General features: G+C 39.5%; 1 protein-coding gene across 1 annotated transcript in view; it reads right to left on the bottom strand.

The window, feature by feature from the left end:
* The window catches only part of LOC126108164 (uncharacterized), a 193784-nt gene that overhangs the window by 148222 nt on the left and 26749 nt on the right, over positions 1 to 18813 (bottom strand). The window contains exons 4-5 of the mRNA XM_049913407.1: positions 9755 to 10068; positions 3161 to 3362 (exon numbers count right to left, since the gene is read on the bottom strand). Of these exons, the coding sequence (XP_049769364.1) occupies positions 3161 to 3362; positions 9755 to 10068 (516 nt within the window). The remainder of the gene's footprint in view (positions 1 to 3160; positions 3363 to 9754; positions 10069 to 18813) is intronic.

Below are 18813 nucleotides of genomic sequence, written 5' to 3'. Positions count from 1 at the left end.
GTGCAGAAGGATATGTGTGTGTGTGTGTGTGTGTGTGAGTGTATACCTGTCCCTTTTTCCCCCCAAGGTAAGTCTTTCCGCTCCCGGTATTGGAATGACTCCTTACCCTCTCCCTTAAAACCCACATCCTTTCGTCTTTCCCTCTCCTTCCCTCTTTCCTGATGAAGCAACCGTGGGTTGCGAAAGCTTGAAATTTGTGTGTGTGTTTGTGTTTGTTATTGTCTCTATCAACGTACCAATGCTTTTGTTTGGTAAGTTACAGAATCTTTGTTTTTAGATATTTTTTCCCACGTGGAATGTTTCCCTCTATTATATTCATATGAGCATTGATTTATTATTACATATTCTGTACATCCCGCTGAGAGCAAGAATTTAAAGGAAACGATAAACGTTCACGTTTGGCAATAACCACTTCGTTAACAAAGATAACTGCATGTAAGTGACACAATTAAAGGTGTCCGATGGGTCCATCATTCAGTTCCTTCACATATTGGATTTGTCCAGAAAACTTCGTGGGTTTTTTTCATTTCTGCAAAGACCAGTGACCTAGCAGTAGTAGTGTAAAAATTGCATGGCGAAGTTAAATGTTGCAGTTTCTGTTGGTGGCACTGAGCACCAATTACATCAGCATTTCCCCTCACACATCTTTGCCCACCACAGGCACCAATCTTGTCATTTAGATTGTCGTTCACCAGTTTCAGCAACTTTTTTTGAAAAATGCTGATGTGAAGAAATGGCACACCAGTTATGTTAAAAATTGTGTTTTAATGCAGCTGGTGTGCTGTTTCTTCACATTGGACATCTTCTTATTCCATTCACCCCCACCCCCCGTCCTGCCCCCATCCCCACCCCAACAGTGCAATTGGACTTCTTGTTTGTGCCATCTATATTTGCTTCACACAGTCAAAGAGAAAGACTTGATGTGACGAAAGCTCAAAGATTTGTAACGCTCCTCACACAGTGAAAGTAAAATTATGGTCTACTACAATTTCAAAAGAATAATTTCAAATATTTATCAAAAATTTTGAAATAAAAATTTCAGCACATAATATTTCAATTCCGAAATTGATATATTAGTGTAAAAAATATCGCTGATATATATCAATATTTCTTGGGAAAAATATCGATATTTTGTCAACAGCCCTAGCGTATACTGTGGCCACACTCATTTTCCAGCAACAAGACAGCCATTTTCACGGGGCTTTATGCATACATTCTCATTTAGACAAACACTCCAGCATCCCGTCACACCTCAGCTGGCTCGCTAAATTGTGCAACCCTAATCTCACAGACAATGTGTGACAGTGGGTGAAATGCAACAGTAAACATCCCTGTAGTTTGATAGCACCTCACAATCCAATCACCAAGTGGATTCAGGTGGATATGACATGCCTAAAGAAACTTTTGAACTCCCTTTCTCACTGAACTGCGGCCATTGTCAAAGCAAGAGGGATTGTGATCACACTATTGGCATGATGCCTCTTGGGCAGAGGGTAGTAATTTTATTTCTCATTTTGTTATATAATGTTTGTACAACCCTAACTATCATTGCTGTATGATGAAGCAGCATGATCAAAATCTCAATTTTATTGTGTCACCAAGTGTACAAATTTAAATAATTCATTTTAGCAGCAGCAGACTCATCAAGTCCAAACAGCAAACTACACAATGTAATTTAAAATATTTTTGAACATCAGTAATGTAGTTCAGATATATACCTAAATTAATTGTGCTGTACAGCTGTAAGCACTGGTTTTTGACCCTATTCTCTGAAGTTAGCCATTATTTAAAAATTATTTTAGGAACCATTGGAAGAAATGAAGATTAGGCTTTTAATATCCTGTTGACATCAAGGTCATTAGAGTACAAGCACAGGTTGTTTCAAGGATGGGGATGGAATATGGCCATGTGCTTTCAAAGGAATCATCCCAGTTTGCTTGCAGCAATTTAGGGAAATCACAGGAAACCTCAACCTGGATGGCCAGATGCAGAATCGAAGTGTGAAACGCGTACGTTTCATATGTATTCACTACCAGCGATGGCGAGGCATGACAGAATCTCTGACCAGAGAGTTATTTATCGTTGCTAGTCTATGAAACGCATACGTTTCATATGTATTCACTACCAGTGATGGCGAGGCATGACACAATCTCTGACCAGAGAGTTATTTATCGTTGCTAGTCTGCGCTTGACCGTGCGAGAGTGCAGTTGCTTGTATTATTGTGGGGTTTAATGAGCAATCTTCATTCCTTAACGTTAATTTTGTGGGGAGTTTGCATTTGGGCCATTATTATTCTTTAATTCTGCAAGGAGGTTACGCTAGGCTCAATTTTAATGTTCACTTTTGTGGGAAGACAATATTTGGCACACGTTTTCATTATCATTGTCATTTAATATTTCGTGAGGGGAGGTTACAAGTGTCATCCTCCCGAATGCGACTCCAGAGCAAACATTGGTTTCCCTACACAAAGATAAAGTGTAGTGCCCTTTTTATGAGCACTAAGGCTGTATTGTGGAACTTTCTACTTTTTAATTTGTACGGGTTTTCTTGGCTGTATACTATTGAGTCTTGGAACAAGCTTTAAACTGTCAGAGGGAAACATGAAATATTCTTTTCTATTTTTCCTTGTGTTTTATACACGTTGAAAAATGTTTCCTACAAATAATTCTGCGTTGTCATATATACATGGAGATACACGGTTGATAGAAACACAGGAAAGATAAAAGCTTTTCATAGTACTGGTGTGTTACGTGCATTCACAGGATAGAATGTTTAAAATGCAAATGCTGAAAACTTCCTGGCAAATTCAAATTGTGTGCTGCTTTCAAGCATTTGTTCACAGAACCTTGCCTTTTACGGCCAAGTCTCTTACTGTTGAGCTCGGGTACCTGAGCCGGTAAAATCACTGCGATAGAAAGGCGAGGTCGTGTGTTCGAGCCCTGACCTGGAAAACCCTACGAATCTACCGGGAAGTTTGAAATAAGTGCACCCTCTGTGGAAAACTGAAAACTCATTCGCAATTTCTGAACTCGTGAACAGTGCCACTTTGGCACGTGGCTACTCGATATTTCAAACGAGTAGTTGTAGTTGTCGGTAATGTTAACCCTACCTTTTGCACTAGAAGCTACATCCGTACCACTCGTACGCGTGGGGCCTCACCTGCCGGTACGCCGACTGACTGGCAGCAGCCGACGGTTTGCCCGCCGGCCGGTACTCCGAGGCGGGCGGCGAGCCGCGGGCCGCGCGCTCCATCGCCTCCAGCTGCAGGCGCGTCGCCGGCAGGGACGACATGGGCGGCAGCGACTGGTAGCGTTTCTGCTGCCGCCGGCCGGCAAAGTCTGCAGCTGCGGGCACCTCGCCCCTGTAGACAGAACAGAGCCGGGGTCGCGAGTGTTCCGACGGCAGTGACGCTCGTTCTGCCTGACGACAGAGCGTGCCACAGTGAGTTGGGTCACACCGATTTTATCTTATCAAAATTTTTCCAACCTTCACAAAAGGTACCAGGTATAGAAGTTGTTGTTGTTGTGGTCTTCAGTCATGAGACTGGTTTGATCCACCTCTCCATGCTACTCCATCCTGTCCAAGCTGCTTCATCTCCCAGTACCTACTGCAAACTACATCCTTCTGAATCTGCTCAGTGTATTCATCTCTCGGTCTCCCTCTACGATTTTTACCCTCTGCACTTCCCTCCAATACTAAATTTGTGATCCCTTGATGCCTCAGAACACGTCCTACCAACCGAGCCCTTCTTCTAGTCAAATTGTGCCACAAATTTTTCTTCTCCCCAATTCTATTCAGTACCTCCTCATTAGTTATGTGTTTTACCCATCTAATCTTCAGCATTCTTCTGTAGCACCACATTTCAAAAGCTTCTATTCTCTTCCTGTCTAAACTACTTATCGACCATGTTTCACTTCCATACACGGCTACACTCCATACAAATACTTTCAGAAACGACTTCCTGACACTTAAATCTATACTCGATGTTAACAAATTTCTCTTCGTCAGAAACGCTTTCCTTGCCATTGCCAGTCTACATTTTATATCCTCTCTACTTCGACCATCATCAGTTTTTTGCTCCCCAAATAGCAAAACTCCTTTACTACTTTAAGTCTCTCATTCCCTAATCTAATTCTCTCAGCATCACCCGAGTTAACTCGACTACATTTCATTATCCTCATTTTGCTATTGTTGGCGGTCATCTTATATCCTCCTTTCAAGACACTGTCCATTCCATTCAACATAGAAGTATGAAACCAAAATTTCCCTACAGATGATGCTAGCCATCAGTGTAAGACCTGTAAGACCGCATCTGCAGCACCATCTGCTTCCTGTAACAGCTGGAGACAAATGTCAGCATCCAGTAACCAAAGTTCCATTCTTAGTATGTGTTTCAAACTCATAAACTTCTTGTGTTTTGTGTTTATGAACTATGATTTAGGGGCAGCATTGGTTTTCTGTTATCATTTGAAGAGAACTGCTGCAGGAACCCATCAAATGTTTGGCGAAGCTTTCGGTGAGCATGCACTTGGGAAAACACAGTGGTTCAAAAAATTCCAATTTTGACGTGAGAAATGACGAGTGTGGGAAACCACCAAAAAAGTTCGAACACAATGAATTGCAGACCTTATTAGATGAAGATGATCTTCAAACTCCACAGGACCTTCTGTTGAATGTGATGCAGAAAGCTCTTTCTCTTTGGTTGAAAGCTATGGGAAAGTTGCAGAAAGTGGGAAAATGGGCTCCGCATGAACTGACCGAAAGACAGCAGGCAAATATGAGGTGTGTTTTTTAAGCAAGTACCGTTTTGAAATTTAAAAAAGACGTGCTAAGATATCTCAATAATTTTATTTTTACATGAAAGCCTGTATGTACCTTAATCTACTTTTCTACATAATTTCCCTCAATACTGAGACACTTGTCATAGTGTTGTACCAGTTTTTGAATACTCTCATCATAGAAATCTGCCGCCTGACATGTTAACCACTGCATCACCACTGTTTTGACTTCATCATTGTCTCGAAGACTCTGACCACCCAGGTGTTTCTTCAAGTGCAGGAACAGATAGTAGTCACAGGGCGCAAGATTGGGGCTGTACGGAGGATGATCTAGAGTTTCCCGTCGAAAAGATGTGATGAGGTCTTTGGTCTGATTTGCCACATGCGGACGGGCATTGTCTTGCAGCAAAACGATGTCCTTGCTGAACTTCCACGGACTGTTGCTTTGATTCTGGTGTGACGTAGGCCAGCCAAGTGTCATCACCCATAACAATTTGGCTTAAGAAATCATCACCATTGTTGTGGTACCGCTCAAGGAAAGTCAATGCCCTGTCTAAACGTTTGGTTTTGTGCAAATCCATACCCAACGTGCGCACATATTTCGGTAACTCAAGTGCGTGGTCACAATGCCATACAAAACTCTACAAGAAACATTAGGAAAGTCATCCCGCAAGGAGGAAATCGTAAAGCGTCTGTTTTCTCTCACCTTGTTGTCCACTTCCTGCACCAAACTTTCATTAACGACCGAAGGACGCTCACTCCGTTGTTCATCGTGCACTGTATTGCCTCACATGTTCCAACATTTCTACGAAATCCAAACTGATCTTCCCTGAGGTCAGCTTCTACCAGATTTCCATTTGTATGTAAAGAATTCATGTTAGTATTTTTCAGCCATCGCTTATTAAACTGATAGTTCAGTAATTTTCACATCTGTCAACACCTGCTTTCTTTGGGATTGGAATTATTATATTCCATCATTACAACCATATTTATTAATGTACAAATCTAAAATTTTGCATGTGTAAAGCAAACGAACTGTATTTTAATGGAAAAATACAATAAAATATGCAGGATTAATATTTTGCCAGAAATCTGAATTTGTAAATTTTTTTATTGTCTTTTTTATAAAAAGCCATAACTGAAATCCTAATCATGCAATTAATCTGAAAATTTTACTGTAGTGTCCTGAGAAGGTTATAGATCAATTTATGGTACAAAATGTGTCATTAACAGAGTTTTAATTTTGCACCTCCAAAATTAACCTTTTTTTCATATACAATCATCTAAAAATCAGAATGTACTTGAAGGATCTCGTATTTTTTAGTTCCAGGGAGACAGCAAAACATTGCAAACAGTTCCTGAAAATTTCATAGCATTAGCACATATACTTTTTGAGAAAAGGCTTCTAATAAAGTAAAAAATGTAAAACACAGAAAATGAGTTTAAAAGATTTTCTTCTCATTCTTCTACATGTAATAGGTTTACCTCAATTTTAAAATCCTCCATATTGATACACCTCATCCTCCAGGCTTCTCTTCTCTCCTCTTTGAATCTACCTGGCCTGTATTTGCAGGTAAGACACTGATCTGTTAGCTTTCTTGACCCTGCTCTCATCAATGGCGTAAAATGCTTTTGTTGTAAAGACACCAGGATCTATACCGACTCTCTTCAGCACTTCAGTTCTGTCATTATTTCTATTATTGTAACAAAAACTGCATCATAGACACCTATTTTGCGTACTTCAAGTCCACAGAATGCCTTTTTGAGCATCTAATCCAAATTAAATTATTGAGGCTTTCATTTGCGTTTTGTGTGTCTCCATGAAGACACTTCCTCAATAAGTCAGGGTTTGCAAGAAACCTGAATGGGGGCTCAATTGCATTCACAAGATGATGTGGTAATGAGTATTTATGTGAATACGTCTCATTTCTGTTGTTGAACTTACACCAATCATCTTTCGGACACGGATTGTGCATTGGTGTTTGGCCAGTGGATAGTTTGTGGAAAAACATTGCCCACACAGCACACGTAATTGCCTCTAAATTATCTGTGTTGTTCCTAATGGCTCTCCCATGAAATAACTCAAGGAAATCAATTTTTTGTTGGTAAACTACTTGCCATGCATCCTTCATTTCCCAAACACAGTTTTTCTACCACCCATTATGCATAAATCTTGACTTCCAAGTAAAGGTTTGTGAATTCAACCTTCCACCTGCTAATATCTGTTAGTATTGTCAAAATGTAAATAAACCACATGCAAAAAAATTTTCAGGCAAAGATATAGATAGATGTCAGCCAGAGATATAGATGTCAGGCAAAGATATTGAAAGAAAATAGCCTTCACACTGACAAAAATTCCGCTGAAGCAAGCAGTTTCCCAAATGTTGGAAAAGGTGGGAGTGGCTGCCAGTGCCGAGTTAATCAGTTTAACAATTTAAAGGTATTTCTAAAGCTGCTATCATGATAAAATTCCCACACAACATAGATTAAACTGTGCAGATCAAGAAAATAATATATTTGAAAAATCGATTTTTTGGACCAAAATCCATTACATCCCCCCCCTAACATTAAAGATCTGTTACTGCCTTGCAAGATGATATATCCATTGTTCAGACAACAAATAATCTTACATGACAATGCAAACTATAGACCCAGCCATGGCTGAAGCTAATTTCACCATGTGGGTTTGGTACGTTCACACTTGTGTTCAAAGTAGCCCGCATTGTTACATTGCAATGTCAATATGGAAACTAACCATAGAAAACACCCTTCCATAACTGAATTTAACGGTGATGTAAAAAAGAAAATTTTCACGAGCCAGTTTTGTTACAGTATTGCGCAATAAACATGTGATTTTGAAAGAGGACATCGAGTTAACCAAAATTTCTTGAAATTTCTCTTAGCACTACGAACAATACGTGTAGGTAAACTGTCAATAACTCAGCAAGTTGCAGCAAATTTTGGTGGAGCAGATACCGTATTTACTCGAATCTAAGCCGCACTTTTTTTCCGATTTTTGAAATCCAAAAAAACGCCTGTGGCTTAGAATCGAGTGCAAAGTAAGCGGAAGTTCTGAAAAATGTTGGTAGGTGCCGCCACAACTAACTTCTGCTGTCGAATATATGTAGCGCTACACAGGCATGCTTTGCAGGCACAAAGATAAATACTGGCGCCAAAACCTCTGGGCCAGTAAATAAATTTAAAAAAAGGTGGAAGACGAGCTTTTTTTCTCCGCCCCGAGTTTTGACCACTGCATGTTCGTACATTATCCAATGAAGTAAATACAAATTCCGCATTATTCATCTTCAAATGTAGCAGCATTTCAATGTACTACAAAAATCTGACTGGCAAGACTGTTTGGGATGTTTGTCAATATGGCCAACTCTATGTTCTGAATTTTTTCCTACCTGTGATAAGATATGGTTGCTAATAGTAACTATTATGAATTGTGAATCACATGCAGTATTCTCTTCACCATAAGAATAATACAAACATAAACATTTTGCCATGTATTATTTCGTGTTTGTTGCTATCTCATTTAAATCCTGTTTGCCTAATAAACTACGAACCTAGATGAGACAACAGCAAACGCGGAAGAATGTACATATCATGTCATGTTTATATTCGTATGATTCTTATGCCTACAAGTGATACAGTCAGAAATAAAGCATGGCAATTGACTAGATTTTTATATGTAAGATGACTCTAATTTCTGTGCAGTATGTTATGTACTAAAGAGGCGTGTGCAAAGATTTTCAAACGGAGAAAAATTTTCGCTAAACTCTCGTTCAGAACATCTTCTATCATACGCAGTCTATTATTTGGTTCGTGTTGATCATTATCAAAGAAAGCAGCAGTGTAAGTAACAACAAATAGCAGTCTCTCTCCCTCTCTCTCTCTCTCTCTTTCTTTCTCTCTCTCTCTCTCTCTCTCTCTCTCTCTCTCTCTTTTTCAAGCGGCTGTAGCACGCACAAAAGCCAGCCACAAGTCATGTCGCGAGCGGCGACAGGCCGTAAACACTCATTATCAGAATGCGGCAACAATGCATGACACAGTACAGTAATGCGTTTTCATTTTAGAGTGACTTGAACACCTATAACAAAGAGAACGGCAGTTATCAGATCAAAGAAAAATAAGCAATCAATTCAAACCTGATGAAGCACGTGAAAAAGGAAGGGTACCGGTACCCATATAAATATGGACGTAGCGCCTGACGCATGGCAATGGCTAACTGGTAAAGCTTAACTGCTAAGCTTACGATTCGAACCACACTACTGTAGCTGTATCGTCATTGATTTGACCTAAACTGTGTCTAATATTACAATGGACCAACTTTGTTTCGATTTGGAGGTGCGGCCTAAAACTATTCTCTACCCTTGAATTTCGAGTCTCAAATTTCAGGTGCGGCTTAGATTCGGGAAAATTTTTTTCCCTTGATTTCGAGTCTCATTTTTCAGGTGCGGCTTACATTCGAGTGCGGCTTAGATTCGAGTAAATATGGTAACTCACAAATTCTTGTACAGCTACTGCAGCATTAGAGATCACCAAGAAATGAAGATGAGTATTTGCTAATTAATTGTTACACCCTGGTGTATTTCAACTCGGAGTCCGATACTGACCTTTTATGTTGGGACCATGACCTGTGTCAAACATGAATGTTATTTATGTCTGTTATCCCCCTTTTGCAAGTGGTGACATCTGTACCATTTTTAATTATACATATACTACCCCACCTGTATTATATGTACTGCATTTCATGTCATCCATCATTACCTGTGATTATTCCTGTCCAACAATGTCTCTGTTCCTTAGCAATTGTCAAGCAGTGTAATATGAAAATTGCATCTGTGCTCAACAGCAAAAGGCAAAGTCTCGGCGTGCTGGGCGACATAAAAAATGGGTGAAGTTAGCAGCAGAGCAGAGTGGAAAGAGTCCAGCCGATCCAGACAGACGTACTGGGAGACCCGCCCCCTACCTGGAGTACTGCGTGGGCGTGAGGCTGCGGCGGATGCTGTCCAGCCGCTCCTCCAGCACGAGGGACGTGTCGGGGATGGTCCGCGCAGTGCTGTGCGAGCTGCTTCCGGTGGGGGCGGCCACCACGGGGGCGGGCACGGGGACGGGGGCGGGGACGGGGGCGGTGCCGGCGCCGCTGCTGCTACGGCTGGAGGTCCGGTGGGGCGGCACGGGGGGCAGCGGCTTGTTGCGGTAGTCCGCCCCCGCGTTGAGCAGGTTCTGCTGCGTCGCTGTCGGCGTCGGCTTCTTCGGCTCGGAGAGGAACGCCGTCTCCACCTGTGCGGAAGAAAGGAGTGTTTTCTCATTTTTGTGCTCCCCAGGATTCTCCTCCCTTCAGGAAGTTGTAGTGTAACTGCCAATATCAACTAACAATGTAAACCACTACACGTAAAACTAATGTACAATGCGATACATACATATATTTCATATTTTTAAGATAGCTCATCAGCCTTTGAACTCTCTCTTGGTGTTGCACAGATGATGACTATTTTTAGAGAATTTTATTTCATTTTCAACTTTAGTAAATGGCTAAACTAATGATGTAAACCAATAAAACACCAACAAAGGGCAGTGCAACGTTCATATCACTTAAACCTTATTAATTTCCTAAAAAAAAATGACACTTTTGTGAAAAACTGTACATGATGCTAGAAGTTTGAAATGATGTGGATGAATATTACAGTACTCCATAAGTGAAGTAACTATTGAAGGAGTGAAAGATGGCCATGGAAATGCTTGTAATTTATGAAAAAATTACAATAAAGTAAATGTTAATGAAATATCATGATTGTAATTATGTTTATCAAAAATGTCACGCAACCTATCACAAGGTACCTATTACGAAATAATATACACACTACCAATCTAATTGTAATTGAGATCACAACAAAAAATGAAAATGGGTAAGTTGGCAAAAAGTTATAAATGATATTTGGGCTGGGACCATTGTGTGGATTTGATACTTTTTTGCCAAGTGCAATAAACATAAAACTGTGACTATACTGTGCCACTGTATTTCTGTTTTCGGACGTGAGACCAGCTAAATTATTCACAGTAACCAAAGCACTTGAGTCATAGAATCTAACAGTACTATTTCCAATGATAAGAGGTAGTGAAATTACTAATGTATTTGCAACAAAAAAGTCACCTCAATGGTAAATTTGTTTACAAAAGTAATTAATTTTCTATATGACATGATAGAATAATAATATGTTACAATTTAACAATGTAAGGAAAAGGTAGATTGGTACTTACTGTGAAGAAAGCAGGGTAAGTTGCAGACAGGCAAATTAAAAGACAGTTACACATTAGCTTTGGCCACAGCCTTCACGATAAAAAGAAACCCCCCCCCCCCCCAAACACACACACAAGCAAGCACTCTTCACGCAGACATGACCACAATCTCTGGTAGCTTGGAGCGTAAGTGTCTTTTAGTTTTACCTGTCTGCAAATTAACCCGTCTCCTTCATGGTAAGCAGCAATCTGGCTCTTCCTTACATTGTTCATATTCCTACCTGCAGTTCTCATTGTTTTACATTAAAAGTTTGCATGTTGTAATGTTTTCAAGGATATGTCGTATTGTTCCACTTGGTATCAGTCTCCTCATTGCTGGAATAGTTAATTCATTTTGTGTATTTTATAATGGAACATTAATATGTTTGCAGGTTGTAATGTTTTTAGGGGTATGACACATTGTTCTGTTTGGTATCGGCCTCTTCATTTGTCGTATCATTTTATTCATGTTATATTTTCCTGACATGAAGCTGAGTTTGTGGTCATACAACAATCAGGCATGATAAATACGCCATAAAAGCAGACACTTAGGACATCAAAGAAGAGTATATTCAACTGAGCCTTGGTATAATGTAAGAGGTATGTTTTTCAAGTAAGTACCGTTTTGAAATTAAAAAAAAGACGTGCTAAGATATCTCAATAATTTTATTTTACATGAATGCCTGTACCTTAATCTATGCACTGGCGCCATTACAGTCTGATTCTACCTTGTTTACGTTGTGTACTGGGTGTAAGATGCCTCCAATAATCGTGAGTCCCGCCAACTGTGAAGTACGGGCTGTTTGTAAGATTTCTTAGTGCTAAAGGCCTAAAAGTGATCGATATTCATCGTGAGATCTGTGCAGTTTACAGAGAAAACATTGTGAGTGACGGACTGGTAAGAAAGTGGGAGAGAACATTTAAAGATGGCCACACAAATGTGCACGATGAACAACGGAGTGGGCGTCCTTCGGTCGTTAATGAAAGTTTGGTGCAGGAAGTGGACAACAAGGTGAGAGAAAGCAGACGCTTTACGATTTCCCCCTTGCGGGATGACTTTCCCAATGTTTCTCGTAGTGTTTTGTATGGCACTTCCACAGACTGTTGCTTTGATTCTGTTGTGACGTAGGCCGCCCACTTTTCATCGCCCGTAACAATTTGGCTTAAGAAATCATCACCGTCGTTGTGGTACCGCTCAAGGAAAGCCAATGCACTTGTGTAAACGTTTGGTTTTGTGTACATCCGTCAACATTTTCGGTACCCAACGTGTGCACAATTTTCAGTAATTCAAGTGCTCGATCACAATGCTGTACAAAACAGACACTTGCCCATCAAGATGAATCAATTATATGAATGTGTGTTGTGTCACATCTGGATATTCTGTGTCATGTTTGTTCTTCTGAACATGACCAAAAGAACGGACACCACACAATTGTATAATTAAAATGTTACATTGTTAATTATCCCAAGTACAAAATTCCACTTTCCCGAAAATTCTTGGCGAATTTTCGGAATACCTACGCACGTTACTGTTTCCCTCTCATAAAATTATATCTTTTATTGTGCCATTTCTGAATTATACAACTTCTAGTTAAACAAATTTACTTAACAGGTTATTATATCTTGGTATCTTTTATGTTAACAACCAAAATGTAATAGTCGTGTATTTTACCATTTCATAATTTCTACAATACATTTGTGAATAAGGGACCACACACAAAGCCATAGTCCCTATTCACTTGTAAAAAGGTGAAAGCCTTAGTCCCCTTTCACTAGTGAAAAGGTGAACGTGCAAATCACTCAGTGCCCACTAATCAAAATACAAGTCTCTGTCAGTTGACAGTGTAATGGATCTGGGAGATGTGTTATTTTCTACCAGATCTGTCGATACCAAATTGTAGATGTTTTCTTATATTTTTGTCAGAATATTTTAAATTGTAATTTGCCTTATTTTATACTAATTTACTTATACAGGGTTATTACAAATGATTGAAGCGATTTCACAGCTCTACAATAACTTTATTATTTGAGATATTTTATAAATGCTTTGCACACACATACAAAAACTCAAAAAGTTTTTTAAGGCATTCGCAAATGTTCGATATGTGCCCCTTTAGTGATTCGGCAGACATCAAACCGATAATCGAGTTCCTCCCACACTCGGCGCAGCATGTCCCCATCAATGAGTTCGAAAGCATCGTTGATGCGAGCTCGCAGTTCTGGCACGTTTCTTGGTAGAGGAGGTTTAAACATTGAATCTTTCACATAACCCCACAGAAAGAAATCGCATGGGGTTAAGTCGGGAGAGCGTGGAGGCCATGACATGAATTGCTGATCACGATCTACACCACGACCGATCCATCGGTTTTCCAATCTCCTGTTTAAGAAATGCCGAACATCATGATGGAAATGCGGTGGAGCACCATCCTGTTGAAAGATGAAGTCGGCGCTGTCGGTCTCCAGTTGTGGCATGAGCCAATTTTCCGCGGGCTACGTGTGAAACTTGCCCGCACGCGTTCAACCGTTTCTTCGCTCACTGCAAGCCGACCCGTTGATTTCCCCTTACAGAGGCTTCCAGAAGCTTTAAACTGCGCATACCATCGCCGACTGGAATTAGCAGTTGGTGGATCTTTGTTGAACTTCGTCCTGAAGTGTCGTTGCACTGTTATGACTGACTGATGTGAGTGCATTTCAAGCACGACATACGCTTTCTCGGCTCCTGTCGCCATTTTGTCTCACTGCGCTCTTGAGCGCTCTGACGGCAGAAACCTAAAGTGCGGCTTCAGCCGAACAAAACTTTATGAGTTTTTCTACGTATCTGTAGTGTGTCGTGACCATATGTCAATGAATGAAGCTACAGTGAATTTATGAAATCACTTCAATCATTTGTAATAGCCCTGTATTTTTGAGAGTGACAGCATATTGATTACTATTAGTAGATGTGACGAAGAATATCAAAGAGACTGATTACAAGTGGAAGCTTGTGTGTTGTGTAAAATGTCTTTGACACTGGAGTCGTCTTTGGCTGTAGTCAGTCGAAAGTGAACCCTTGGTGTGTGTTGCCGGTAGAACAATGTTCAGGTCGCCGTTATAAATAATTTGCTAGTGAACAGGAAAAAATGAATTATGTTACTACTTTTTTTATATAAACTTTAAGAAGAAACCACATTCGAAGAAATGGTATTTGAAGCACCAAAAATGAGGCAAACACATTGAACCAGGTCATTTCTGCAGCCGACGAAACTGCATTGTGGAATCATACTTCCACTAGACGACTGAAGCCAAGACAAATATCATCTTGTAAACATTTCACGGAAAAAGGTACTGTCACGAAATATGCCAAATTTAAGTAAATAAAAATAGTGAGCATATTTCAACAGCCAATGGCCATTAGTTTAAAAGTGACAAACAATGTGAGTTCTCTATCAAAACTACTGTCAGACTACTTGTAGTATTTGTAACTTATTGACCAGCAAGGTGAAATCCGGAACACAATAACAACAAGCTGATTTTCAGAATGGTTGAGTAATAATAAATATGGGTGAACAAAAATAAGAAAATTCAATTGTGTCATGTCATGTCATCATTAATTGTTTGAGTAACCTATCAGTCACTGGGAGAAGACTAAACCGATAGATTTTAATGACACTAAAGAGGCATATGAACCAGGTTGGTAGGGTAACACTAAACAGCTCATACACACCTCTTTCTTTGCTTATCAAATGTCGTGTTAGAGATGTGAAAGGAATCAGACTTGGAGAATCTTTTAAATAGAAAAGGAAGTTCTCTCTGTTTTTCTTTCTTTCCCTTCTTCCATATGGGACTCCTGGACATTCATCAGCACAGCTGTTATATTTGAGGTCTAGATGTACGAGGGTCATCCCATAAGTGTGCAACCCAACAAAGAAAAGACAAACATTTTGGAAAAAAATCTATTTATTTTTCAACATAATCTCCTTTCAGCTCTATACACTTCTCCCAGCGAGGTTCAATACGTTCAATACCCTTTTTGTAATAAGAACTGTGTAACTCCTCAAAATAGCTATTAAATGCCAACATCACGTTTTCATTTGTTGAAAATCTTCAACCATCGAGCCATTCTTACTTGATTTCTTCGCCAACATCTTGCAGTAAGTTTGCATAATATTTGCCTTTGATAGTTTTTCCTTTTTCAAGGTAGTCAATGAAAATTATCCCACAGGCACCCCAAAAAACCAACACCATGACCTTGCCTGCAGATGAAACGGTCTTCGCCTTCTTGGGAGTCGGTTCTCCAATTTGTGTCCATTTATGTGTTGTTCTTTTGTCTCGGGGGTGATATGGTGGACGCATGTTTCATCCACGGTTATGAAATGGCACAAAAAATAAATAAATAAAAATAAAAAAAATATATCAGCTTTGTTGCTGCAAAACTTTGCTAAAGACTCAATTCAAACATCTTCATGACATTGTTTTTGCTCGAGTGTGAGCAAACGTGGCACAAACCTTGCACACAGTTTTGTCATGTCCAAATTTTAAGATAATATGCGATGTACCACACTTTTTGAAATGCCTACTATGTCTGCTAGCTCATGCCCTTTCAGCCGATGATCATCCAGTACCGCTTTGTGCATTTTCTTCACCATTTCTGGAGCCGTCACCTCAGTTGATCGACCACTGCAGTGCTCATCTCGGCAGCTCGTATGGCCTCGTTTAAAGTAAGCTACTCAATATTTTAATATTGGTTACGCTGAGGTCTCTTTTTAATAAAAAGAAAAAAAAAAAAAAAAAAAAAAAAAAAAAAAAAAAAAAAAAAAAAAAAACGATGATCAATTTTCTCCATTTTCACAAGTTCACTCACAACGTTCACCTTCAAACTTGAAACATATGCTTCATAGATCGTATACTTTCTAATCCAGAGATATTTCTCAACACCAACTGCCATATGGGACCACACTCGTACATGGCGTTTCACAATTCCTATTAAAGGCGGAGAAGTTACCATAGGAATGGAATGTTGCAATAATCCATCCACTACACAAAAAGGAGATAGACTGGATCCAAATAATTATAGGGGTATATCCCTGCTGCATATTATTTATAAAAAAATTTCCAAGGTTCTGTATTTCAGAATTCATGAACAGCTTGATGGTGAACTAGGTGAATATCAAGGATGCTTTCATCCAGGAGGAAGCTGTCCTGATCAAATTATTAGTCTCAAATGGATAATGAAACATCAAAGGGTCAGGGATAAGAAACTAGTGATCAGGTTTGTCAATTTTAAAAAGCCTACGATAGTACCCATCGGTAATCTCTACTGTCAATTCTTAAAGAATCTGGTTTACATTGGAAACTTTTCAACCTTCTTGCAGTCACCCTTCGAAATACTAAAGCTAGAGTAATGTTCAGAAATGAATTCGCTGAACCTTTACAGATTCATACTGGCCTTCGAAAAGGCGATGGATTGTCTCCATTATTGTTCAATTGTGTGCTGGAGAAAATCATGCGTGAATGGAACAAGATATGCCCACCATCAGTTAAGATTGGAAGAAAGATTCAACTTAACTGCCTTGCATTTGCAGATGATTTGGCACTGTTGGCAAACAATATTGATGAAGCAAAGGCTCAAATAGAACAACTAGAACGATTAGCGGCAAAGGTCGGATTGCAAATTTCGTTTGAGAAAACAGAAACGATGCCCAGCTTCCCAGTTGACACATCCCATATCATACTCCATAATGATCAAAAAATTAAGGTAGTAAAAAAGCTTAAATATCATGCTGAGATTATTAACTGGAACATTAATGAAAGAGCATCAATAGATAGCAGAACATTAAAACTTCAGCAACAGCAGAGAACCACGTGGCCAACCTACAAAAATGATCTCTCTCAATAAATGCTAAATTTCGACATTACTCCTCCGTCGTTAAACTGGAAGCAACGTATGCAAGTGAAACACTTTTTAGACTAAATACTCAAGCAATGACTGACAAATTGCAGAAAGTTGATAGAAGAATACTCTGAACAATTATCAGTAAGAAACAAAGTTAATGGGCAGTGGAGACTTTTGCCCAATTCAAAAGTGTATAAAGAAAGTGAATCCACTATTGATACAATGCGGAAAAGAAGGATCGCATTTTTCAGCCACATATCTCGTCTACCAAATACTAGAATCCTGAAGCAGCTTTTGGACTACTTCTGGAACAGTAAAACCAAAAACATCTGGTTTGAAGAAGTACAAAGTGATCTGGATGATCTGAACATCTTCACACACCAAATTCAACAAAGAGAAGAGAAAATTCTTCTGAAGAACAAATACACACGGCTGGCATTCAAACCATGAGAATGGAAGAAGTATATCATATCTGCAGAAGAACGAGCAGCCAGATTACAGCGAATGAAGAAGTTTCGGGAAACGAAGAAATTGCTGACTGCTATGACTTAAACTTAATTATAGTAGGCTCTGTTGTATTATGTTTGATTTCAGTGCTCCAATGTGGGCATAAACTATGTAAATAAATAAATAAAGGCTTCCAGAGGTTGTAAAAGTGTGTTAGTAAATAAAGTTTTGATTAGGAACCAACACCCAGAATTACACCACCTAGTGTAAGGTTGTTGTTGTTGTTGTTGTGGTCTTCAGTCCTGAGACTGGTTTGATGCAGCTCTCCATGCTACTCTATCCTGTGCAAGCTTCTTCATCTCCCAGTACCTACTGCAGCCTACATCCTTCTCAATCTGCTTAGTGTATTCATCTCTTGGTCTCCCTCTACGATTTTTACCCTCCACGCTGCCCTCAAATACTAAATTGGTGATCCCTTGATGCCTCAGAACATGTCCTACCAACCGATCCCTTCTTCTGATCAAGTTGTGCCACAAACTCCTCTTCTCCCCAATCCTTTTCAATACCTCCTCATTAGTTATGTGATCTACCCATCTAATATTCAGCATTCTTCTGTAGCACCACATTTCGAAAGCTTCTATTCTCTTCTTGTCCAAACTAGTTATCGTCCATGTCTCACTTCCATACATGGCTACACTCCATACAAATACTTTCAGAAACGACTTCCTGACACTTAAATCTATACTCGATATCAACAAATTTCTCTTCTTCAGAAACGCTTTCCTTGCCATTGCTAGTCTACATTTTATATCCTCTCTACTTCGACCATCATCAGTTATTTTTCTCCCCAAATAACAAAACTCCTTTACTACTTCAAGTGTCTCATTTCCTAATCTAATTCCCTTAGCATCACCCAACTTAATTCGACTACATTCCATTATCCTCGTTTTGCTTTTGTTGATGTTCATCTTATATCCCCCTTTCAAGATGCTATCCATTCCGTTCAACTGCTCTTCCAAGTCATTTGCTGTCTCTGACAGAATTACAATGTCATCGGAGAACCTCAAGTTTTTTTTTCTTCTCCATGGATTTTAATACCTACTCCAAATTTTTCTTTTGTTTCCTTTACTGCTTGCTCAATATACAGACTGAATAACATCGGAGAGAGGCTACAAGCCTGTCTCACTCCGTTCCCAACCACTGCTTCCCTTTCATGTCCCTCGACTCTTATAACTGCCATTTGGTTTCTGTACAAATTGTAAATAGCTTTTTGTTCCCTGTATTTTACCCCTGCCACCTTCAGAATTGGAAAGAGAGTATTCCAGTCAACATTGTCTAAAGCTTTCTCTAAGTCTACAAATGCTAGAAACGTAGGTTTGCCTTTCCTTAATCTAGCTTCCAAGATAAGTGGTAGGTCAATATTGCCTCAC

Source organism: Schistocerca cancellata, chromosome 11, assembly GCF_023864275.1.
Source record: "Schistocerca cancellata isolate TAMUIC-IGC-003103 chromosome 11, iqSchCanc2.1, whole genome shotgun sequence".
Classification (NCBI taxonomy): Eukaryota; Metazoa; Arthropoda; class Insecta; order Orthoptera; family Acrididae; genus Schistocerca; species Schistocerca cancellata.
Note: the sequence above shows the minus strand (reverse complement) of the source record. Positions and strands in the feature narration are given on the sequence as shown.